A 26,125-nucleotide genomic window follows, 5' to 3' on the forward strand; every position below is an offset into this window, starting at 1 on the left:
TTATTGCTTGAGGTGGTTTGGGAGGTGCTATAAAACAGATTCACTTCATCACTTATCTTTATGATGAGTGTGTGAATCTCGAGCAGAGCCAAAGGCATCACTGAGTTAAACTTTGGTCTCATAGGAATGCAGTGACTTCCTAAATCTTGCTCCACATTGATTATGTTGGCAGTGTGGTACACTGGTTGTCAAGATGTAATATAAGCACACTTGGTTTTTAAGATTTACTACATGCATTTATCGAAAAAGAAACATTTAGTGTACAGAAAAAATGCTGTGAGGGGACAACTACCTTAGTAATAACAGCAGTTGCGTACTTCCAGAAAATTGCAAACAGAGACACCACACACATGCGCTGATGTGTGCAACAAAAATATTCAACACGGCAGTTCGTGAAATGGTCACGTTATTTTTAATCTATTGATTTGTGTACACGGGCACGTTTATCTGTTTTTTTTTGTGGTGGTCACCACGCAATGGGTTTCGTGGTGGTCAGCACGTAATGGGAAGCATCTATACGGAGGTTGGGTTAAGGAAAAGAAGAATGGGGAAAGGAAAGGTCACACGCGGGAGACGGCCGCAGTCTCTGGGGGACACATGACAACGGGACTGTTGTGATTAGGAAAAGAACAACGGGGAAAGGGACAGTTATGTTTAGGAAAAGACCAACGGGGAAAGGAAACGTCACACGCCGGAGACGGCCGCGGTCTCTGGGGGATGCGCGACAACAACGGAATGGTTGTGTTTAGGAAAAGAACAACAGGGAAAGGGATGGTTGTGTTTAAGAAAAAAACAACGGGGAAAGGGACGGTTGTGTTTAAGAAAAGAACAACGGGGAAAGGGACGGTTGTGTTTAGGAAAAGAACAACGGGGAAAGGAATCGTCACACGCGGGACACAATCCCCGGTCTCCAAGGTGAAAGTCCTGTGTTGTTTGGACCCATCCACCACCCCAACCCACCTCCCTGCACAGATTTTCGGCATTTCATACTACTCGCTACCGTAGTTGTGCTGTGATCATGAAAGATGCTTCCCATTGAAATACATTAGTTTAAAAAACGTGCTGACCACCACGAAAAAAACGAGATAAACGTGTCCGTGTACACAAATCAATAGATTAAATAACGTGACCATTTCACGAATTGCCGAAATATTACACTAAAATCCACTGAAATAATCCATGAAAGAAAAACTCAGATTTGTTATACTTTAATTGAATTCACTTTTATAAGAAGCATTTATAAAAATATCTTGGATTTATAGCTACGGCTAGATTCCTGATATACAAGCATGGATATACAATACAGTAAATTGCGCATCACTGTATTTCATATAGCATTCCATTATCAGACGATACAGTTTACTGTAGGCTATCTCAAGATCTGCATTCCATAAACTCATAACAAGACAGAGAGAGGAGAGAGAATAAAGACACTGAGACTGAAAAAGCAGTAGCCCTTCAAGTGAATCAGCTGCATGCTTGGTTTTTGCTTATCACTTTGAGGCGTTTCATTGGATAAAATCTATCCGTCCTGCTAATTAGTTTAAAGGTCAGATGATGTAATGCAGATGTTTGTCACCTGAATTATCACCCAAACGGCAGCTCTCCATCCTGGCTTTGGTTTGAGTTGATCAGAGGGGATTTGAACCTGTGTTTGCATAATCATTCAGAAGCACAAACGCCTCCCTCTTGTTGTCAAAATGTCCTTTTTTTTTTTTACTCCGGCGGTAAAGAAAATGGGTTCCTAGGTGAGAGACCATTCACTCCCTGCAGTCAGGATCTTGTTATTGCATCTGCCACAGGATGTGTAAAAAGAAGTACGGGCTTTAATTGTCTTCTGACAGCAAGCGATACACATGAACAGCCTCTGTTTCAGTGTGTGCAAGTAACCTTTTGTGACACGTTGTCATGGTGATACTGTGGTGTGTCCGTTGTAAGATATCTGAGGAATGCCGTTACTGGAGTTGTCCAGGATCTCCTGGAAACACAAACGCACTTGATAACTTAACATACACTGCCCAAATGCAAACTTCAAAATCTTCTTAGGTCATGAAACATGCATTTTCCCCACAACTGATGGAGCTAAGTGCCATAATGCTGACAAGCTGACCAATTAGAAGCTCTATTCTGCTATCATATCCTTCTGTACCTTCTCGGTCATCTCATGCGAATGGTGCAGTGAGTGTTCCCTCTCCAGGAACATCCTCTGCTGCTCGGAGCTAGCCAGGCGACAGGTAAGCCATGTGGATAAGGTACAGGAAGAGATCCCTGGACAAGACAGGAAAAGGGAAACTAGCTGAGCAAACAATGGAAGAAGAGCGTGCTGTCCTATCTTTAGTATTTTATACTTTTTTAGCCATGCTAGTGATGTCCCTTGAGAATGACGTTATGGTGGTTGGTCCATCATGTTGGTCAAAACTGAAATATCTCAACAACCATTGGATGGATTGCCATGAAATTGTGCACAGACGTTCGTGATCCCAAGAGGATGAATCCTAATGACTTTTTGGATCCCCTGACTTTTCCCTTTAGCACCACCAAAGTTTTCACAATGTCTTGAAAACTATTGGATGGATTGCTGTGAAATTTGGTACAGATGTTGATGTCATCCTCAGGTGGTGCCTTAGCGTTTCATCTTCTGCAACCATCAGGTATTTTAATGTCTGTGTTTATTGTGTGCTACATTGGTTTATGACAAAACACATGCAAAACAAATGACATCCGTTGTGCTTTATGCTAATTAGCAAATGTTAGCATACTGACAAGCTTGTAGCGAATTGTTGAGTCTTTGTAAATTATGGTGTAGTCTAGACCTACTCTATCTGTAAAGTGTCCTGAGATAACTTCTGTTTCTCACAGTCATCACAATGTGATTACAATTGAATTGAATTGAATCACATTGTGATGACATTGTGAGCATTTTAGCACGTTGACATTAGCATTTACTCCTATATGATGATAGCATACACATGTCACATAGAGTAGACTTAATTGAGTTTAGCTGTGTTGCATTTCATCACAGTGTGTTGTTATATTTTGTTTACCCAGACAGGCCAGAGTCATGGCAGCCAGATGGATCGATTGCATGGAGTCTGGTCGTTTGTTCAGCGCCCGAACAAACTGGAAGTTTAGGATCCCACCAATCAGACCACAAATACAGCATGCCGAAAATAAGATCATCTGAGGGACAGAGGTAGAGAATGGTTGACGTTAATGCAGACTGCAGAATTGATCTCTTAAAACAAAACAATCTGACAAAATGAGATGAGATGGGAGATATACTAACTACTACTGAGCTTCCATATGTTGTTTTGGAGAACGGTTGCTCTGATGAGTAACGCATATCAGTCAAAATAAATCTCATTTTCCTGAAAACACACCGTCTCTTCAAGAAATATTGCACGGATTGTAAATAAGCTTGCATCACTTACTTGTTCTTGTGCTTGTCTTTATGTCAGATTTGTGTGTTAGAAGGTTGGTTCCCTTCAGTATTTAATCAAACAATATTTATAGATTACCTCCTTAGAATAGTAAAGCAGCTGGAAAACTCAAACACAGTATAAGAATCACATTTTTTCCCCCAGCAGGATCTGATTGGAAAATGACTGAAGTTCTGTTACTTTGCAATGTGAATAATACAATCCAATCAATTCAATACTACTCCCTGTTTATTGTGCATGCACGTGCATATTATGTGTATTGTGTCTGGAGTTCAGGTTATCTTTCATTACTCCCAGAACAGATGCCTTTAGTGCCTTTAACCACATGGAAAAGGGCTTCTCCAATTTCAGTCATTAACCGGCGAAGTGTGGAAAGCGGCTGGCAGGACTCCGGAGCCAAACCAACCTAATGCAATCATCATCCCGCAGGCAAACAATGAGTAAGGGGATGGAAAGAGATGAGGAAGAAAGATAGAGAGAGTCAGAGCATCGAAGCGACCGGGGAGGATGAGATTGAACAGAGAAGATAGATGGATGAGGGCAATGAAAAAGGGTAAGTCACGAGGATGAAAATGGTGACAGAGATACTAGGTGGGGATGGATAGGGTGAGAAAGAGGGAGAAAAAGGTTGAGAGATGTCTCGGTTACAGTGCATTGTGCTGACATTGATCCATCATTAGTGCCCTCCCTGCAGGAGAGAGAGAGAGAGAGAGGAGAGAGAGAGAGAGAGAGAGAGAGAGAGAGAGAGAGAGAGAGAGAGAGAGAGAGAGAGAGAGATGTTATTCAGTCCAGACTGTGATGCGATTACTGAGCAGAAAGATGGGATTTCCAAAGATGGAAAGAACGACAGAAAGAGAAGAGGAGAGGTGACTGCTTGTCTCCTCTGGTTTCCTCAGATGTCTTTTTCAGAGCACATGCACTGTATGCACCTGACAGGTCAACACACACACACACACACACACACACACACACAAACACACACACAGCAACTTTAGACCGTCTTTACTAAGAAACTTCCAGGGATAGATAATGTGTAAATAATCATGACACAGACCATTAATACATTTGGATCCTTCCGAGTGTATACTTATGAGAATTGATGTGTGTGTATTAATAGATGATGTATGATGGGTAACAGCACATAATATCAATAAGACAGTTCACTGATTAGCAACAGTATTAGTGTTCGAAATAAATTATCTTTTGAAATGAAACACTTTCATACATAATAATTAATTATTATTTGGGTTTCATCTTCATCACCTCTCAATGGATCTTTTGCCTCACCAAATGCCAATCATCTATGAAATTGTTTGTCGGTTTTGTTTCCAGTTAGAATTTGGCATCATGAAGTCTTCAACAGAGGACACTGATAACATGAATACAGTCTATAATTAATGAATGGGCCTCAAAACTCACCAATCAGTAAGACACTTACTTACAGTAATTTGAGCAAGTTTCTTTTAGGTTAACACAACCAACAGTTGGAGATTCAAGCAAAAACTGAGGACAGGCAGAGATACAAAATAGTGTAACATTTTTCAGATTTGAATTTTTGCTTCCGATTTTTCTAAAAGCACGAAATGTTCAGATATGCTTATTCGCTTTTTTTTTTATTGCCGAGATGGTTCAACACAAATACAAAAGCCACAACACAAATACATATACAATACAAGTGACAACGGAAGTGAGTGTGTTGTTGACAGACTGAGCCTGCAAAGTTCTTGTAGGTTTGAGACACACACACACACACACACACACACACACACACACACACACACACACACACACACACACACACACACACACACACACACACACACACACACACACACACTTTCCAAACCAACTGTACCGAGGGAATTTGCCACTGGGAGCTGATCAATAACCAGATAGATACGGTTAACAAGTTAAAAACACCAAACAGTGGGATATAATATTTGTGTTATTTAAACAGCTTCACTAAACGTAACAAACTATAGACTTTAAAGGGGTGATAGAATGATTATATAGGGTATTTCACACTGTTCCATATGGTCTCCTAATGGGGTATGTAACATTGGTTGGGCTGAAAATGGCCTGGTTGATATTTTATTGCCCCTTATGCATCCCTGTGTTTTGGCCCTATTTGTAACAAGAGCTTTTCTTCCAAATATGGTTTGCTCATGAATATTTAGATGAGCTGCGCACTGATTGGTTGAGCGACTTGCCATACGCACACATTAGAGACGCACGCTGATTGGTTGAGCGAATCCCCAATACACAAACATTAGAGAAGCGACAGAATCTCATATTCCAGACACTGCAATGTTTCCTTACCAAATTCACTTCTGAGACTTTTTTATGTGAGAAATCATCTATATGAAGCTCAAATATGGGCCGTTTTACGAAAATTGATGGCTAATTGCAATTTTGGTAAGACTGTGTGTCGGAGTTAAGCGGCGGTGCTACTGCCTCGCCGCCCGGCCTGCCTTCCGTCACAGACCCCGGCCTGCTCTGAGCTCGATTGAGCTCCGTTACGGCTAGCAGCCCTGACAGAGCTCCAGGGCCTGTGACTCCCCTCTTCCTGCTAACTAAATTGCCCGTTGTGTTTTGAGTGAGAGCGCGGTCAGCGAGCTTGTTACACCAGCAATCTCTTACCACATGTTACACACATTGTCGGACAAAATTTGCAATTAGACATACATTTTTGTAAAACGGCCCATATTTGAGCTTTACATAGTTGATTTCTCGCATAAAAAAGTTTCAGAAGTGAATTTTGTAATGGAATAGCAGAGATCTGCGTGACCTAGATTCAGAAGACTACCTGATCTCAGGTCAGTTGTGTAGTCTATGTAAATGTTGGGGTGTGACTGTTCTCTTAACACACCCATGGCTGTGACAGAGGTTCCGGATTTTGAGATGCTTACGTAAGCAACTAGCTTTGTTGAGATTCGCCCGTTTTCAGCGGCAGTTTCAAAATATGAGATTTTCATAGTAAAGGGGTGTCAATGGGATTTTGAGCTTATATGTATGTCCTATTTACCCACCGAACTGTCGTTATTCAACTATGACAGGGTAAAATCGGTTTTGCATTCTATCACCCCTTTAAAAGACGCTGGGCGCCATTTAGATAGTTATAGTAGCTTCATAGCCTAAATGGCAGATTACATACATATGAAAATAAAAAAGATATTGAACAACATTGCTTATTTGTGACAATCACATAGCGACAGTAATCATAATTAGCAAGTAACCATGTTTCACTTACTTCTCAAACATGCAAGAACTTTCCTCCTGCTCAAAACGTTTATTGGCATTTCTTTAAAGCAATCACAATCGTGCTGGACGGAGCCACAGTGCCACGGTGCCGCTGCAATAGTCTCGGGAAGGAACTTGTTTTGGTGGAACATGTGAACGTTCAAAGGTTGTTTTAGTCGTGCTAAGCTAAGCTAACTGGCTACTAGCTGTATCTTCATATTTACTGTACAAATATGAGACTTGTTTGGATCTTCTCATCAAACCCTTGCCAAAGGAAAAAACGTATTCCTATGTATGTCTAATTATTCCTTTAGAAAACTTAGAATCTTCCCATGTGTCATATCACTGGGTGCTGTTTGCTGCAACAGGAACATGCTGTTTAAAAAGAGACTACAATCTAATACATCAGAAAGGACAAACAAAGAGGCCACTGGGAAACGAAACAGCTAAATATATACTTACAATAAGACCTGTCCTCTTGCGAGCACACAGCACTCCACACATCCCACAGACCAGAAACTGGAAAGAGAGAGAGAACAACAGAATGAGTCAATGAATCAATGAGCAGTTTCAGAAGTTGTAGTCTCAATATAATTACTGGTTAAGAAACAATATGAACCGTAAACTATTGGTATCACTCCATCCTCCCCGTCTTGACAACAGGAAAGGGAGAATGTATTATTTACACTTGGCTATGCAGATGCAACTTTCTCCCTCTAAAAATAGTGTGTTATTGTGGGCTTTGAGCAAGAAGGCACATCGTCCTGGATGTCAATGATTCAGACTGAACTGGAACAGCGCACTGGTGTATTACAGACGTCATCCCTTGGCTTTCTCTCATTTTCAGTCTAACGTCCAGTTACAGTAAACCGTTGTAGTCTTGAATTCATTTTTTATTTATTTATTTGAAAGCAACTTAAAATCACTCTGCTTTCAGTTAAAGTTAAAAATTTTTAGTAAATCAAGGTCCACTTACTAGATTTCTTTCAGAGAGTTCAGTCCTATCTTGTGGCCTTCATCAGTGGACAGAGTTTGCTAAGTTGACAGCTCTGGGGAAAAAATCCCCTTAGTTGAAATTAACTAAAAAAATCTTTGGACATTCAAACTGCTCTGGGGGCAGCAGTCAGTCAGTCTGAATGACTCTCAGCTCCTGACAGGAGATCTTTGAGTAATCACGAGACACAGTAGCTCAGCAGGCAGCATTCAACAGCTGTGAGGTTGAACACACACACGTTACATTGCATAACAGCTTTGCAGCAACTTTATGCACACACACTCTACATGCACTCACATTCAAATATACAACCTATATAATGTAATATCACTAATTGCTGTCTTTCCACATATTTACACACCTCAGGGGTCTTTGAAATACTTATGACTGATGTTGCCTAAGCTTCAGGCACTTACAGTACTTCTCAGCAATAAGAGTGTTCATGGCCATGTATAGTATAAGGTTATATGTAGCTGCTACTAGAAATGTCAGAAACTCAACTTATAATTGCTCATCAGCAAAATCAAGACAATGAGGCCAAGAGCGGCACTGTCACAGCAGGAGACTTATGCAGAGGAGTGAGCTGATTGTGCGTAAAAAAGCTTTGACTCTCCAAAGAACAGAGCAACAACTCAAGCATGAATGAATGAAACCGATGTTTAGCTCCAGAACAGAGGCATATATAGGCCAAATGGCTGTGTGTGTGTGTCTCTCTAACATCTACAGTAATAGACAAACACATTGTGCCACATAAAAGACAAACATAACCAAAATGATTAGTCTTCACCACACCCTGGGTCTATATACTGGGGGAGGAGCCAAAACTTCGTGGTTAGTGGTTAATATTATAAACAACCACCAGTATAAACAAAAATCAATTTAATACCTTCAATAAAAGCTTTCTACTCTGCCCTCAAATACTACAAACGTGTGTGATGTAAATAGCTGAAGAAAATGAAAGACTTTTTAAGAAAAATGCTGATATGTGTTTTTTAATTGTCGAATCAAATGGTTAGAGTTATTATTAGAGTTGTATAACCTACGTAATGAAGGATTTATGAAAATCATTTAACAAAAATCTTGCTACACAACTTTTTGAGCTAAATTCAACGGTATATGAGTAAGAAGGCTGGTAGTTCCCTTTAGTTTTAGCTGTGGCCCTCCAAAACACCCCTGGAGATAGGTATCCTCTCTGGAGGTAAATAAGGAAAAGTAAGGAGAAAAGTTGTTCTCAGGACGTACACAGAGTCCGCTCCACACCGGGGACGCGTCGCCCTGCTGCGGCTTGTGCTGTCCCCGGACCCAGCTAATGCCCACGGCTCCCAGGACGATGCTCGCCACACCCAGGCCCACCTCCACCACGGACAGCAGGAGCAGGCTCCACAGGATCTTACGGCTGGAGCACATCCTGCCCCGGGCATCTCTCAAGATCCAGCAGGAGGAAACGGCAGTGGGAGGGCAAGAGAGGAGTCCGCTTCTCGGTGCTCCGAGCGCGGCGCAGCTCTACTGCTTCATACCCGGCTGAAAAGAGAGGTTATCCGAACAAGGAAGTCCGAGTAGAAAGGTTAAAGGAAACAAAACTGGAGGAAGGAAGCTGGCTATGCGGGTGGCTATGTTTTGTAAAAGAGAGAGCGCTTCGCTGAAGTACATACGCTTGCTCAAGTGCGTTTGTGCCGCCTGGCGCTGTCCAAGGTACTTAAGCACCGAACACGCGCGCGCGCGCCCACACGCACACACACACACACACACACACACACACACAGACGCTGACTCGCGCAATCCAGTGCCGATGCCAGGAGACCAAGAGTCGCATCCTCCGCCAGGTCACATGTGGAAACATTCAAACACCAAAGCTGACAGCTCTCAGGAGTAAAGTAAAATAGCTTAAATGGAATAAAATACAACAAAGAATGAAAAATGACAGTGCAGTATAGTGCAAGGTATGACCAAATAACCCAACATTGATTTAATGAAAGCAGTGTCCAACAGAAAAAGCCTCAACTTTGAGAGTCGGAGCAGACCTCAACTTTTCTGAGAGTTTGGTACATAGACACTTGATGTAATAAATTATTCTTCACCAATTGGGGATGATCTCCCAGCAAGTGAAAAGGAGTCACATGCAGCTTTTACAGATCAGGACTGGCTTTGTTTGTGTTAAAAAGATTATCCCCAATAACTACACACCAAACATTAGTTTGCCTATAAGTAAATGCTTAATTCATCATTTATAAAGCATTGGTCCTACATGAATACACATTAGTAGCCTATGTAATTCCTAAACACAGTTTTATTCTTGATTAATAAGCTCATCTATAATGTGTTTAATGATTGTATTTTCACGAATGATGGATTCACCGTAGCCTACAGTAAATCCGGCGTGAGGTCCGCTTGGTGCTGTGAGTTTCCTGAGGGCAAAGCAATTGGCTAATTTTTCTCCTGTGCGTGCATTTACCTTAAGAGTGCCTTTGCTGCGATTGTTTTATTTATTGCAGTATAGTGTGAACTTTTAGGCCACTTGCCTTAGTTTGAATTTGGCTGCAGCCCCTCTGAAGGTCGCGTTTAGCCTATATCTCCTCCAATTTTTAAAGATTGTTTTATATCTTGTTTTCTTTCGTTATTTTTGATCATTTTATTTTCCAGGAATTAGTGTTTAACAGCATTTATTTTGATCTTGGTTTAAATGTGTTGTACATATTTGTACTGATTTCTTAAATATATTACATAGCATAGGCCCTATGTGTGTTTTAATTGTGGTCTTGCCTGCGATTGAGGGAACTTCGGTTAGAGAAATTGGGTGTGAACCACAAGGTATGGTACTCTTTGGGTAAAAGTCCCAAGGTGGCGCTGGCGACATTTTACCTATAATTTAGCCGAGACCTCTTCAGTGTCCGGTTGTTGCGTAGGCCGAGTGGTTATAAGTTTATTTGATTAGGACAATACACATTAATCAACATTTCTGTAAATGCGCCAGTGTTAGCCAGTCGGCTAATTTTCTTTATGGTGGGAAGAAACCGGAGCACACCTACGCAAACACGGGGAGAACATGCAAACTCCACACAGAAAGGCCCGGACAGACCTGGATTCGAACCCAGAACCATCTTGCTGCGAGGAAGAAGTGCTAACCACTGAGCACCGTGCTGCCACGGACTACTATCTTTCTGTTGAACCACGTTTACACACAACGTGTACACTATTTCATTCTTAATTTCGATACCATTGTCCATGTTCTACAGATTACTGCCACTGCAGCTGATGTTGAGCGCAGCCTGACTCTCCAAGTCAATCCACAACTGATAGGCTACTGCTTGTTCACATATGGAGTAGGCTATAGAACATAAGTCATTCAGTCTAATTTCTCTCTTTCTGTATAGTCACAATGGCAACAGCTTGGCTTGTGATCATGTTTTGTTTCTCATATCAATAAAATTGTTTCTCAAAATGAGAGGATTCTCTCATAGTTATGAGGTCATAATGTTGAGAAAATATATATTTTTTTATTTTGGGAATGTGATGGTGTTCTGTATTAATTAAATTACCCTTTAATGCTGGCGACTGTAGCTGCCAGTAATTTACTGTAGTATAATTTAACAAGGAAATGTGTTACAGTGTTGCACCTCTGAGAGCAGCAACACATTTAGCCTTCTTTACGGACTCCTGGAGGGATCCAGCCCTGATATTTAAAATAAGATAAGCCTTTATTGTCTCCTATAGGAGAAATTCATCTTGGGCATTCAAGAGAAACAAAATGGCGACCCATCGCGCATAAACACACAATAAACATACAGTTAACCTACATAGAAACATAATCATACATTATCTCATCCAATGCTTCAATGAACATCATACCCCCTACCTTTCCTCTCAATCACAGAAGAGAACCCACAACACATGTATTAATACGGGGGAGGGGAGGGGGGGGGGGTGCAATCATGATTGCACATTTCCCGTTAACTCATGCTGTGATCAATAACTTCTGTATTGCACAATGCCCAATTGCACAATACCATATCAAATATAACAAAGTATGTTACCACAAATATTATTTAGTAGTATTAGTCACGCATACGTCACTGCAGCCAATACACACACAACTTATCTCTTATGGTTCATTAATTTGATTGAAAGCGGCACAAATGAGAATTTATACATGATAAGCTTGCAGTTTGGTAATCTGTACCTTCTGGCTGAAGGCATCAGCTCATACTCACTATACAGGACATAATTTGGGTCGTTGGTGATTTTGAGACCCTGTTTCCTCACCGCCTCCTCGAAGAGCTCCTGAAGAGGAGTTGGTGGCATTACTGAACCAAGTCATAATGCCATGACGAACAATAGATTCAATGGCTGCCTTATCAAACAGTAACATGATAACTTTGTCCACTCCATGAACTCCAAGTCGTCTTAAAAAATATAGACGCTGACTTTTCTTTTGAGCAAACATACTCCACTTGATGGGACCACTGCAACTGACAGTCTAATTGTATGCCTAAATACTTATATGCTGTTACCTGCTCAACAAGTACACCTTCAATTTGGAGTGTGCATTGATCTCCTATAGACCTGGGGTCAAAAAATATTTTTTTTGGTTTTATTTACATTAAGTGGCAGGTTATGCCTGTTGCACCACTTCACTACCTCCTGTTTATAGATAGCAATGTCTGAATATTTTGTAAGTAGACGAAGTATGGCCGTATCATCTGCAAATTTAATAATGTGGTTATTTCTAGAGATGTTTCTGCAATCATTTGTGTAAATTATAAAAAGTAAAGGAGAGCTTACACAGCCTTGAGGGGCACCTGTACTTATGTTCAGTATCAGAAAGAGTAGAGTAATCATAATGTGTGACAGATTCTCAGTGTCTTCAGTGGTATCCAAAGCCCTTAATATAACCAAATAGCATTTACCGGTAATATAAATAATAATAGAATATTTTATTCTTTTCATTTTATTGATTAATAGTGACATATTGTACCATAAGTATTTATCATCACATCAATTAAGACATGCTGATGTTTAATGGAGGCTGTATAAACCACTGAACACACCAAAACAATGTGCATGTCGAAAAACCACCGGAGGCAAGTATGAAAATGTTGTGGTATTTTGGCAATTTGAGTGAATTGGCCCTTTAATGTTCACACTGAGCACATGATGACACTAGTTTGAGCATCTGGGTACAGTTCAGTGTACATTACAGCTCTAAAGCTCCGGCGTTTCAATCAAAACATCTTTTTATTTTTTTTACATCGTTTTAAAAACTCAAACAAACTTAAATGACAACAGCTTGTGTTTTAAAATCAAGTATAACATAGTGTATAGCATACATAACATATAACACCAAGATATAGTTTTAATAATTATTTCTGTTTTGATTAACCAAATGTAAAATTAACAAACATACATTGTTTTTTATAGACAATAAAAGAGTATTTCTCTACATTACATGATTCGAATGTCTTTTCAATCAGTTCTGAGGAACAGTAGATCCATAACAGCATCACAGTAACAACCACTTGTACAGATCAGGTACAACTCTGTATTTGTTGTTCATGCCTATGTAATAACAGGCCTGGCAGATAGCGTATGCAAACTCATGATTCTCCTCAGTAAGAGGACGTCTGGCAGTATAGAATGGCCGCCAATTAAAGTATCTCATATAAGCCGTATTATTTTGATCCAGCTTCAAGAGGAACTCGGCGAGTGTTTCGGCATCAGGAAAGTCATTTACATGTATAAAGGAAGTACCTGGGGCGAAATCCTCATAGTTACTTCTTGGTGGGCCCAAAACTATTGGCACAGTGCCTGCCGCAAGAGGTCCATTGAACGTTTCTGTGATGTAATCTCTGTGAATTGAATTCTCAAAGGAAAGGTAGAATTTGCAGCTGCTGATAGTCAGGAAATAGTTCTCACCCGAGAACTCAGCAGAGGAGCGGTCAAAAACATCCACCTTAATGTGTTTTATAAGTTTTCTGTAGTAGTTGTATCCCTCACCTGATTTTGAGCTGAGGACATCGCTATCCACAATCCAACAAAGCAATCGTTCCTTCTTGGGTAGCACAAAATCTTCATCTGTGTTCTTCCTGAGAGTCAGTCGCCAGCGAACGTGGATATCTGCATCCTTCCTGTAGCTCAAGGTTAAATTAAAAAGGCCTTGGATGCCTGCTATCCTGCGTGTGTTGGTAGGTGAGTCTGTGTTAAACCAGATCCACCTCTGAAATCTCGCCCTAGGTGAGGTGGGAAGGTTGGAGAGGTCATCCTGGATAGCTCTGTGAAATACCAAAACTCCATGAGCTTTGGAGTATAACGATCTATCATCTGTGAGGTGGCAGCTGTCAATTTTGAATAGCGTCTTACAGTCTTGAAAATCAAACCTTTTGTTTTCAGGCCAGAACCACAGCAGCAATATAGGCTTGTCTGTGTGTTGTTTCTGTGAATGACCCGGGGGAGGATGACATTTTGGAGATGGCAAAGAATTATAGTACATTAAAAACAGAACTAGGATTCCAGCCAGCACTATAATCACCGTCAGGGTGGCTCGTAAAACAGAAGAGATTGAAGCCATGATAAACCTGCAAGGAAAGAAGAACTAAATAAACATAAACATTGGCAATACATTCCCTCAGCAAAGTATTGCCTGCACATTGCTATAATGTCATTTTTTTTTAATTATCAAAGAAGATATTACACAGAGTTTAGAAAGTATAACTGTTAAAGCAGTAATAATAATTAAAGCTGCAAACAGCGTTGAACGGGACCTCGCCCATCCCAGCACCTCAGGGGTACTGGCAGGATGCCCGGGAAATTTACTTCAAATGTTGCGCACGGCCTCAGCGGAGCACCAGCAGTGCCAAGTTTACTCTGTTTCAGAATAGCTGTTGCCAAGATAACCAACTCTTCCTGTTTTCACTTCCACCTTCATAAAGTTGGTCCTTTATAACTTGGAAATTTTTTTAACTGTCAAAATTCTTTTGATAACTTTTTGTCATGAGGGTCGACCAAGTCTACATTCAACAATTTTGAGAAAATTATAAACACAACAATTTAAACACCGTTTTCTATTTTGTTGTTTGTTACCAGAATAACCTGTTCATAAAACTCAAACAGTAGGATAAAGAAACAGCTTAGCTTAGCCTCAACACTAGAAACAGGGGAAACAGCTACCCTGGCTATGTCCAAAGGTCACAAATCAGCCTACCAGCACCTCTTAACCTCACTAATTAACATCTTGTAACTGATTTATTTAAACAGAAGTGAAAACACAAGGTTATATACTTGGCTATTATTATTTATAGCCAGGCCAGCTGTTTCTCCCCGTTTCCAGTCTTTAGGCCAAGCTAAGCTAACCATCTGCTGGCTGTAGAGAGGAACAAATTCCCCAACTATTTCTTGGCTTATTTCAGCCAGTTTATCATGACCACTTTAAACAGAATACAGTGTTTACATGTCTACATGTTTACATCAGTGTAATAATTCCATGGTTACATGTCTGAGGCCGGCACAAATTTTCCTACATTTTGACCAACCATGATGTATGAAGAGTGAAAATCAACAACAATAAAAAGAGACCCGTCATTTAAAAATCAGGTTTTTAAAACGAAGCAAATAAAAACTATTTGGTGTATAAAAACCTGTACAGTGTAGGAAAGAATAGGAAAAAATAGCTGTCAATCATTTAAGAATTTAATAACTACATGTATAGCAGGAAAAAGCCAATTTGATGCCCATAAAATCATCAAAAAGTGTAAAACAGGTAGAAAATGTGTTCAAAATACCTGCTTGTCCCTTGGAGCCGAATGAGAGCGTGTAAATATTCCGCAGGATCCAGACTGAAGCTCCACCGGTCTGACCAGTTAAACCAAGCTCAAGAACTCGATGGCTGTTCTCTCATTGTTCAAAAGGTTCATCCCTTCAAATGTGACATCTGACTGATGCTCCACCTACTCACCTACAGCCTAAATACTGTGTCAGACTGGGCAGTCAAGCATTTGAAACTTTAAGATCATACTTGAAAATTCATGTTGAAAAATTCAAAATCCCTCTGGGATGATGAGACTTTATTTAGTCTTTATGTGAAAGCAGCTATGTACAAATATTTAAAGATGTTCTTGACTGTAAAACAACTAAGATTAGTAGAATACCCATAGTTGAGCATTAAATAACTAAAGCAAACTATTACATCTACAGAGTCAAACAAATGTAAAATAACAAGTCACCTTGTCTCTATACAATTATATATGAGCCAGTATCAGACATGTATAGGCTGCTCATTTATTTATGGAAACAACACACCAGTCTCTTTGTATTTACCTAACAAATTGTGTACACCAATATATTTGCATCCTAATCCATCTTCTTTAGTAGCCTGGCTCCGCCCTTCTACGTACTTCCGCTCAATTTTAATTTTCCTTCAGTACTACGTCTGGGTTTGCGGTATATTCTTGGGTTTTCTCTGGCCAAATCTTTGGCGGTCCAATCAGCGAACAGAGGGAGTGGCTGAGAACGATGACGTTAAGGTTGTGCACTAGTTTGAGTTGTAGTTCCGGAATGGCGGCGGAGAAAGATGCGAGCGAAGCCATTTGGTCCGTTGTGGCAACACTGCCGAATATCCAGAAGTTAAAGCCTGAGCAAGAACAGTCTTTGATGAGTTTTGTTGGTGGCCATGATGTTGTGGCCCTCCTCCCTACGGGGTTCGGGAAAAGTTAGATTTTCCAGCTCGCTCCATTAGTGGGGAAGGAGTGGCTACTTCTTCAGCTCCACAGCTAACCTTTTATTCACACTCAGGTCTGTCAAAGCATGAATAAACATGACATGACAAGCAAATATGGGACACAAACGGTCAGAAGCATTTTAGTTTTCACCTAAACTGGTTCTACTGGATCATCCAACAATGCACAAAAGGCAACAAGTGACAGGAAGACAGATAATCTGCTAGAGATCAATGATTGCTTCCTTCAGCAAATAGGTCTGAAACATCAAGAGTTCAAGAGAAGACTAAAAAGAACACTTAAAAAAGGATTATTATCAGAATTGTTACATATAAATGTACTGTCGATCGACAAATCATGTCATCCTTTAACCACATCCCAAAAGTTTTCTTTTTTTTTTTCTACTAGATTACACCTAAAACATAAGTCTTTGTATAATATGACTTTGAGAAAATTATAAACACAACAATTTAAACACCGTTTTCGGTTTTGTTGTTTGTTATAACTTGTTCATAAAACTCAAACAGTAGGATAAAGAAACAGCTTAGATTAGGAAAACAATAAATGGTTGGGTTTAGGAAAGAAACTTTGGGGAAGGCTTAAAAAAAGAAAAAAACGCCACATGTGGGACACGATCCCACCTCTCCTGGGTGAAAGTCCTGTGTTTTACCCATCTGCCACCCCAACCAACCTCACTCCGTGCACTTACGTCCCTTCATACTACTCACTACGGCAAAAATTCACACGTAATGTAGGTCAATGGCGGCCGAACTGCGTTGATAAACACGCTAAAAAGCGATTATGCGTCTTGATAGCACGCCAAAATGGCATACGAACTGGCATGTTATACATACGCCACTTTAAGAGATCAGTCTGTGACATGTGGTTGCAGGCGAGGCAGATGGGCTGAATGATATCATTGTTGATTGACAGGAGATGCGAGGTGGCTGTGTAGAACTTCCTCCACTCAAAGTAACTTCATGTCCAGAATGTTAAGGACAACAAGAAGAGTTTGCAGCGAAACAGCAAAAGGACTTTAGAATACAAATTATAAAATAAGTTGTATGACCAGGAAAGGAGTAGGAGCCTTGTTAACATTGGTGAGGCTTTACAACGCTGAAAAACCCTCCGTGATTTCAAAGAAATGAAAATTGATGAGGGCTCTCTTGTTGTTATGGACAAGAGAGTAATAACGTAAGCTTCGCTGTTTCACTGTTTGCTGTTTTCTATGGATCAGTTTAACCTTGTTTGTTTGCTTTTGTTTGTGATAGCTCCCAAATGTTTTACAGCAGTAGTGACAGTTTGCTAATCCACAACCTAAAGTTGGCTAACATCGACTCTACCATATTTGTGGGTGTATTTGTTTGGCAGTTGAGTTTAAATATCAACAATCTTCGTGCAGCATCGCTTACTGCACCTTTAATGAAATCTCAATTGAAGAGAAAATGAAGGTAGACAATTTGAAATTTAAACTCATGCTGGAGGCGTTACGTTTAGCTGAACCTTCAATAGAAACAAAGTTATCATGTGAATGAAGGCATCAGAGGAAACTGTTAGTAGTTTTCTCTTTGCGATACCAAAACTACAGAGACCGTCCCTGCCATGAGGGGCCCGTTAATCTTCTCTGTAATGTAGAGATGAGAGGTAAAATTTAAAGCTAGCAATGGTTGAGTAATAGACCTCATAACTCAAATGGTGCCATGCATGGGCTGCACCAAAGACGGGGATCCTATGTGTTTGGACAGGTCATTATATCTTTCTCTAACAGCTGTTCCAGTGACTGGGTTTTTGGTACTGACAATCCAGCACACTAGTTTGTCTTTCTTGGGCAGAACAAAGTCATCTTTCATTTCTGTCTTCCTGATAGTGAAGTCGTTCCTCACCGTAACGTAAGCATCTCGTCTGTAGCTCAGTGGTGAGTTGAACTGGTGTCTTCCCCGTGTTAGTTGGGGATTCCAGATGGAACCAAAACCACTTCTGAAAAGCTGGATGTGACCCCAGCGGCACGTTTTGCAAATGCCAGTCTATGTTTTTATGGTAGAAAATGACTCCCTGTGCTTTGCTGTAGAGGGATCTAGTATCTGTCAGAACACAGCTATCAATGTTGTAGTAGGTAAAGCAAGCTTTGTAATCAAACTACACACTGAGAGGCCAGAACCATAGCAAGACTATTGGCTTTTCATTTGGATCCACTCTTTCATAATTTCTCTCATCGGCTAATGTATGTAGACAAACAGGAGACGGTGGCTCAAAATACAGGAAGAACGCAAGAACAGAGCACATAAGGTCGAGAGCAGCTATAGTTGCTAAACAGGCATCATTATCTGTTGAAGCAGAAAAAGAAACTGATGTGATCACTTTGATAACTTCATCATGAGTTGCTGCAAATAGAGTTAAGTCATCCAAAAGATGTACTATTGCATTAGAAAATGTCTGTTTCTTTGATAAAAACTTGAAAGTACAAGCCGGTGTACATAAAAAACTTTCGTGGAATAGTTAACTACAACTCCCAAGTTGCATTTCAGCATGAAACATCCAATCACTGCTTAAAACCCTGTCATGTGCACTGCTAACAATGGGAGGTAGCTAAAGATTAAAGTGGTGAGAAAACTGATTTTCTGTTCACTTTTAAATTTGTGATCACTTTGATTCACACCTCTGACTGGCTTTTTCTCCATAGCAACGTCACCTAACTACCAGCTACACAGCATTCCGGGATGGGAGAAAAACGTGCATTTCTTTAAATGGAGCTAAGCGCCAGACGGAGCCGCTGCAAAATAGTCAAGTAGTACAAAAGAATGTGTGTGTGTGTGTGTGTGTGTGTGTGGGGTGGTGTGTGTGTGTGTGTGTGTGTGTGTGTAAAGGTTTTTAACTGATCAATGACCAATCAACTCGCTACACAGTTAAAGCGGCTACTGCTGAGGCCCGTTCCAGAAAGCAGGTTTAGTGAAAACTCTGAGTTTGTTAACCCTGAGATGAGGGAAACTCTGGGTTTTCCGTTTCAGAAAGAGAGGTAACTTAACCTCAGAGTCAGTTACTATAGTAACTGAGCCTGTGAACCTAACCTGGTCGTGAGAAGGTTTTCTTCAAGAAACCTCGAGTTCCTCCCTCTGAGAGGGAGGAGACTGAGAGAAACTGAGAAAAAAAACCTCTGAGAGGGAGGAGAAACTCATTTCCTCATTCATTCAGTCTGTATCAGGCGCATTTTAATGCAGTTTGTTATCTGCATGAATATAAAAAAAAAACGTCTTGGTTTATGTTAGGCATACTATAAAAGTTTTTTTCTCAAACATGTCATGTCCTTTTGTCGACGATCCCGTTGATGAAAAAGCTGTATTAATTCACAGAGAGTTTACGTCGGGTGATGATATTGTAATACAATTCCAGTTTTCACCAGTAATATTTTAAGTTAAAGAAATTAATACCCTTAAGTGTACGCATTGATTCAAGCAGCAATTTTCTCCCACACCAATTCTCTCTCTTTTGCAGCAGCAGCCGCTGTGTTGCTTTTTTGTAACGAAATGCATGTTCAAACGGTTCAAACTCGCTGTTTGTGCGCATAAGTATTTCCGCCGACCCGTTTGTTTGTGGTTGTTACCATGGTGAATCATAGAATCATGGCCCCATTCATGCTGCCTTTTTATTGTGTTTGTGCACGCGCGTAACCCTGAGTGAACCTACTCCGAGTTGATTGAACCAACTCAAATCAGCCGTTCTGGAACCGAAAACTCAGAGTTTCCCATCTCAGGGTAAATCAACTCAGACATCAGGGTTAGACTCAGAGTTTGTTAAACCTCCTACCTGGAATGGACCCCAGGACCCTAATGGTGTGTGTCCATAGTCAGCGTCATTTTCCCGCTTCCTATTCATCTCTATGGGAGCAGCCGTGCAATGCATTCTGGTATGGTTACAGGGACTTTGGAGAAGAGGGGTGTCGAGTTGCCCGCTCCTCATTGGCATAAAGTTGAATTCAGCCAACTTTATGCAAATGAGGAGCGGCTGGCTCAGCTCACTGCCTCCCAAAAGCTGACGAAAATCTTTTAAAGCGCCCATATTATACTCAATTTCAGGTTCATAATTGTATTTTAAGGTTGTACCAGAATAGGTTTACATGGTTTAATTTTCAACAAACACCATATTTTTGTTGTACTGCACAGCTCTCTCTCACTGCTGCAGATCCTCTTTTCACCTGGTTTCTGTTTTGGCTACAGAGTGAGACCTCTTTTCTTCTTCTGTACTATCTTTGATTGCACTCGCACATGCTCAGTAGCTCAGATGTAGATCATGTCAGCTAGCTAGCTCCATTGAAGTAAAAGACAGGCTGTTTCTCCAACTTCAGTCAGTTACAAGGCAGGATTAGCTGGGAGACTTCTAAAATGATGAAGACGTATGTAGTTCTTTTGTAGATTATGGTGAACTTGTGTGTGTTGTAGCAGTGCTTTGCTATTGAGAACGAGGTACCATGCTAGTGTTAGCATTAGCGTTAGCATGCTAACGCTAACGCTACGAGCTAACGGTTGCGGTTAGCCAGCTCATTTCGGAATTGTGACGTCACAGTCCGAGCCGATTTTGAACAGCTCACCAGGAGACTGAAGGCAGGACACATTCAGAAACCGTATCTCACTCAAAACACAATGGATGTAAAGTTGTAAAGTTTGTATGTGTGTGGAAGCACCAGAGACACAAAAGAACACCCCAAATACCAGAAAAAGTGTTTTTTTCATAATATGGGCACTTTAAACTCAGCTTTGTCTATCTGAAATGAAGACAGATTCAGCAACTGCATTGCCTATTTCTCACTTAAAATATATATATATATATATATATATATATATATATATATATATATATATATATATATATATATATATATATATATATAGAGAGAGAGAGAGAGAGAGAGAGAGAGAGAGAGAGAGAGAGAGAGAGAGAGAGTGAGAGAGAGAAAATATAAACTTTTCCCACAAGCCAGAAACCAGTAGTTCTGATAATTCTGCTGTGGTATATCAAATTTTTCTGTACAAGCTTTCTTTCTTTATGTATTTGCGGTTGGCTGGGGTTCACATATAATGAGAAATAAAGGTTTTGTTGGGAGTATAGTGTATGCCATGGCTAACAATACTATTCAGCTGCCTAAATATACAATGTTAGAAACTGAACAATATTACAGAGTGGGATGTGACAAGATGTCTTTGCATTTTGACTGTCTTGGTCCAAGCAATGAAAATGAAAATTATTTATTCACTGATGGATTTATTTACATTTGAAACAAATTCCTTTGATTGAGTCACATTTTGCATGTCACACAGTAACATGTCACATGTAAATGTAAGAATTAAGGGTTTATTTCAACCAAACCAAAGTGGTGATTGTTGGAACAGTGGAAAGACGAACCACGACAGCTTTTGCTTCATTTTCTTTCTGTTGACTTTGAATTAAGTGTTGTATGATGATAAAATTACAGTTTATATAAATGGAGTCTGGTGCCGATCTATGTATCTACATGCTCTAAGTTTGATCAACTTTGCCTCCATTTGTTTTTTAGCTGCGTTACCACGGAGACCACACCAGCCGCACTCTCACAATTCGGCAAAGACCCGCCCTACTTTGCATCTGATTGGCTAGAACTAGTTTCATTGGTAGTGGAAGTTCGATGATTGGTTCAATCCAGCGGATCAAAACAAATCCCATGTGGACTTTTTAATTTATTTATCTGAGTACTTAACCCCCCCCCTAAACATGTTCTCATCGAATCTACGATTCACGTAGGTCACCTATTTTGGTTTCAAAACGGCGAGTTTCGCCAAAAGGTGAGCGATTTTCATGTCTGATATATTGTATGTGTGTGTGTTTGTTTTAGTCTTCCTTGCTGAGTGTAAATTTAAACAGTTTGATACATTTTTGTAATTACACTTATTTGCTTTTTTACAGAGAGTTGAGATGAGAAGATTGATATCGGTCTTCTAGTTGGCAAGAAAGTGAATAAGCGTATTTCCTCAAGTATTCCTGTAATTAGTGAGCTGTGTTTCCAAAAATATCTAACTTTCTTTCTTTCTGTACATTAAATCATTATGAACATTTTCTTTTACCCCATATCATCTTCCTGTACTCCGTTTATGTCTTGGTCATGCCTCTACACAAGACACCATGACAAAGCAATGCGCATTATTCATGAAGACAATAGCTCTTGTAAAAAGAAGTATATTTCCCTAAACTACTACGGGTACATTCTTTATTCATTAGCAACATTCATTTCTTTGTTTTTAAACAGTCCCTCCAGCCTTGAGGGTAATGTTGAGTTTTTCATACCATAACCATTCCTCATGCTCAAGACCGGTTCAGTAGAAGAGACACACCCCAGCCCCATTCAGCCGCAACATACGTCAGGTGTAGCCTAAACAGTACAGCTCTACAAATCAGCAGTGCAGCAACTAATACCTCTTTCACACCGCTGACCAGGGTTTTACTTCTATTTCACCTTTATTTTTACAGGCAAGTCATTAAGAACAGGTTCTTCTTTACAATGACGGCCTGACAAGTGGAATAGCCACTTAGGGAAAGGGAAGGAGGGCTAAATAATAAATACATTAGAAATACATACAGTTTAGAAATGACATAAAATACAATTTGAAAAACTACACCGAAAACAAACACTTATAACAAGATAAGTGCACAGGTACATGGGTGTGTAAGAGAGGGAGAAACCATTCAAATATTTGAGCTAGGGTTTCAATGATCAGTTCAAACCTCCTTTTGGAAATTCCAGTCCATCCGGTACTGCAAGAACTAATATGTTTTGTAGCTACTTGAATCTGTAATTGTACAGTATGTAGATAGATAGATAGATAGATAGATAGATAGATAGATAGATAGATAGATAGATAGATAGATAGATAGATAGATAGATAGATAGATAGATAGGGCTGCAGTATGTGTGTGCGTGTGTTTCTTTGCCTCACTGAATCACAGGAGCAGGCATCTTGCGCTTTACCAAGAATCAAACTATTTTTAGAGCCATAATGTTTTCAGCTTGGCTGTTCTTATTCCTGTCGCACTCTGATGCTCAAGGAGGTCGAAAGGAATGATTCAAATCTGAGACTCATTCCAGTCACACACATTTTAACTGTGGATAATCATTCCTCCACTTTACAGCACTGTATTCTTACATGAAGAAAGCTGGAACTCCTGGGAAAGAATTATACATACCAGTGCTGCTGCTCTCCCACACATATCTTTTGTGTTGGCCCAAAGCAGCAGAGTGAAGATAAATACCATATATAAACTTATATCCAGCTAAGTGGATAAAGAGAGGAGTTAGCAGGAGGTGTCTGGAACTACAGTGTCCCCAAACGCCCATTATAAGCTTCTCAGTGGTGCCATCTACTCTCAGTGTGGCTCTGAATCATTAGGCGATATATGTCCACCGGCCCATAATGAGTGTAGCACCGGGCAAACGGCAATCTGTCATCGCTCCCAGGAGACATGAGGAGTGAGGGAGAGCGAAGGCGCCGCGGTCCACTTTGATACCTTTGTATAGCAGATGCTTTAGTGTTGGTGTGACAGCATCAGGTTAGATAGGCGACTCTGCTGTTAAATTGTCCCCTAAAGAAATATTGTGTAAGTGCTTTGAGACCATGTTTTCTGACGCTGGATCGTTACATCTTTCAGTCTGTTAGTAAATTGCACCAATTTCCATTGCTGTTCACAAGACGGACAGAGACTAAACATCCGCTGTACTCCCAGCACAATCGTGTTTCAATCACAGCGGTGTGTATGATCATGGAACAATAACCCCACAGTGTCTGCAGGAGCCGAGAAAATTGGTTGGAAGACTTTTTGGATTCTTTGTCAAATAAAATCCACCATTCATTTATCTCAACACACTCTACATCTCATTCAAGTCTACTATCGCTCCGTTTTTGAAAAAGAAAATGTAATCAAGAGCCACATGCATTTCTATAAAAAAACTGCTCAAAAAGACAAAGCATACCCACAGATTATCTTGTTTCTATTTCTTCTTTTATTCTACATGACAGATTCAACCATGTCATTATTCCTGTATAAGAAAATGTAATCATGTCAAATAAATGTTGGTTCATGTTTCTGCAGAAAACGGATCTCCTCAGTTTTACATTTGTTCCCTTGCTCGTGTTGTCACCATCATGACCTCTAGACTGGAAGCTTTCCCACCTGAAAGCTGCATGTGTAACCATGTGGTCAAGTAAGGCCATGTATAAGTAACTAAAGTAACTATGTGCATTTAGTCAGGTACTGTAATTGCTGTAGGTAACATTTTGAGGCACTTTTCCTTAAATTGAGTATTTTAATTTTATGCTACAAATCTCCAAAATGTGTTATAAACTAAAAGTATAGTACAAAACATAATTCAAACTAGCTCCACCTTTACCAACTCCAAAAGTTAGATATTGTCTGCACGTTAATGCATCATAAATAACACCCTGAGCGGGGCCATTCTGCATGATGTGTACTTTTACTTTTGAGACATTAGGTACATTTTGCACTCACACTGTGTTTTGGCATTAAAAATCGAGCATAGACAGCAGTCTGCCACTTCAGTCAGTCATGTGAGAAGACCCTGTTACGCACACATAATTAACTCACAGTATCAAACACAAACACACACTCACAGGCACACTGAGCAATTTTCAGGCATTATTAACTGTGTATTTGAGGTGCATTATCAGTGCAGCACAAGAACACACACACACACACACACACACACACACACACACACACACACACACACACACACACACACACACACACACACACACACACACACACACACACACACACACACACACACACACACACACACACTTCCCAGCTATGAACAACACATGTATCAGGTTTGTTATCCACACACCTACAATAGCAGGCTGCACCTGTGTGACAACCCCTCCCAATCTGCCTGCCTTTCATGTTCTGCTTCTTTGTCTGCAGGTACTGGGAGTGGGCAGGTGGAACTGGTAGGACCATCTGTACATGGGTACAGCCGAGGAATAAAGAAGAGAAGGGCTAAAGGATATAAGAGGAGGGAGAGTATAGAGGAGACGAAGACAGATTATGCAATCAATCAATAGATTCCTACCGTGTGAGCTCTGACAAAGACAACCAATTCTAAAATCAATTCCTGGGGCTCACAGCAGCTTGCTCTTTCTCCTTCCTTCCTTCTTTTCTTTTCTGTCTTCTGCTTTAAACTATATGTAGCACAACCTGCTCTGCTTTCATCTCCTGGTTCAAAGCTGTAGCCAACCACTCCCTCTGTAGCTCTTGAAAGGACGGTGAACTTGTAAAGCACACGATGAGACAGTATTTTTCATGAAAGATCAAAGGTCACTGGTGGTTCACTTAATTAGTGCCTTTGCAGTGAGAAAGGTTAACAAAAAGGACCTTGTTTTTTGTACAAAAACTAAAAAGGGGGATGCTGTATGACTAATTAGCGTTTGTGTGTGTCTATTAGCGAGTGAGTGGAGAAGACAATGGTTTCATCCCTCCATCATGAATGCAGTGTGACTGTGCTTTTAATCAGCTGTCACATGAAGCAAGAAGCATCAAGTAGTGTGTGTGCGTGTGTGTGTGTGCGTGTGTGTGTGCGTAGCTCACGCAATGAGCATGCAGGGTGAAAAATGTGCATTTCTTCCAACTGGTGGGCACGTTGCTCTGGTCAGTGCTAGGAGACAGGTGGAGGAATGCCCTTGAACTCAATACAAAATCAACACACC

The 26,125-nt window shown here is 40.4% G+C and overlaps 1 protein-coding gene and 2 pseudogenes across 5 annotated transcripts; all 3 read right to left on the minus strand.

Annotated features, from left to right (window-relative positions):
* Positions 1-1,192: 1,192 nt before the first annotated feature.
* On the minus strand, positions 1,193-10,577 carry LOC120571866 (transmembrane protein 196). Of its 5 annotated transcripts, none has more exons than XM_039820968.1 (5): positions 8,917-10,577; positions 7,143-7,199; positions 3,045-3,180; positions 2,150-2,268; positions 1,193-1,978 (listed from the first exon to the last, which is right to left on the minus strand). In XM_039820968.1, the coding sequence occupies exons 1-5, from the start codon at positions 9,079-9,081 to the stop codon at positions 1,907-1,909; spliced, it is 549 nt and encodes a 182-aa protein (XP_039676902.1). In that variant the 5' UTR covers positions 9,082-10,577; the 3' UTR covers positions 1,193-1,906. The 5 variants fall into 5 exon arrangements, with proteins under 5 accessions (XP_039676902.1, XP_039676903.1, XP_039676901.1 ...); XM_039820969.1 differs by lacking the exon at positions 8,917-10,577 and adding an exon at positions 7,300-8,877; XM_039820967.1 differs by lacking the exons at positions 7,143-7,199; positions 8,917-10,577 and adding an exon at positions 4,089-4,128 and having other exon boundaries at positions 1,193-1,793; positions 1,891-1,978.
* Positions 10,578-13,300: 2,723 nt separating this feature from the next.
* LOC120571864 lies at positions 13,301-15,787 on the minus strand (annotated as a pseudogene).
* A 1,615-nt stretch (positions 15,788-17,402) lies between these two features.
* On the minus strand, positions 17,403-18,993 carry LOC120571865 (annotated as a pseudogene).
* Between the last annotated feature and the right edge of the window lie 7,132 nt (positions 18,994-26,125).

This window comes from Perca fluviatilis, chromosome 13 (assembly GCF_010015445.1).
Source record: "Perca fluviatilis chromosome 13, GENO_Pfluv_1.0, whole genome shotgun sequence".
NCBI classification, from domain to species: Eukaryota; Metazoa; Chordata; class Actinopteri; order Perciformes; family Percidae; genus Perca; species Perca fluviatilis.

Bases quoted from the DNA above. Each gene is read 5' to 3' on its own strand.
- LOC120571866 (XM_039820968.1), bottom strand. From the start codon at position 9,081: ATGTGCTCCAGCCGTAAGATCCTGTGGAGCCTGCTCCTGCTGTCCGTG. The intron at 7,200-8,916 runs GTACGTCCTGAG...CTCTCTTTCCAG, and splicing joins CGGTGTGGAGCGGACTCTGT to TTTCTGGTCTGTGGGATGTG. The intron at 1,979-2,149 runs GTACAGAAGGAT...TTGTGTTTCCAG, and splicing joins CGCATGAGATGACCGAGAAG to GAGATCCTGGACAACTCCAG.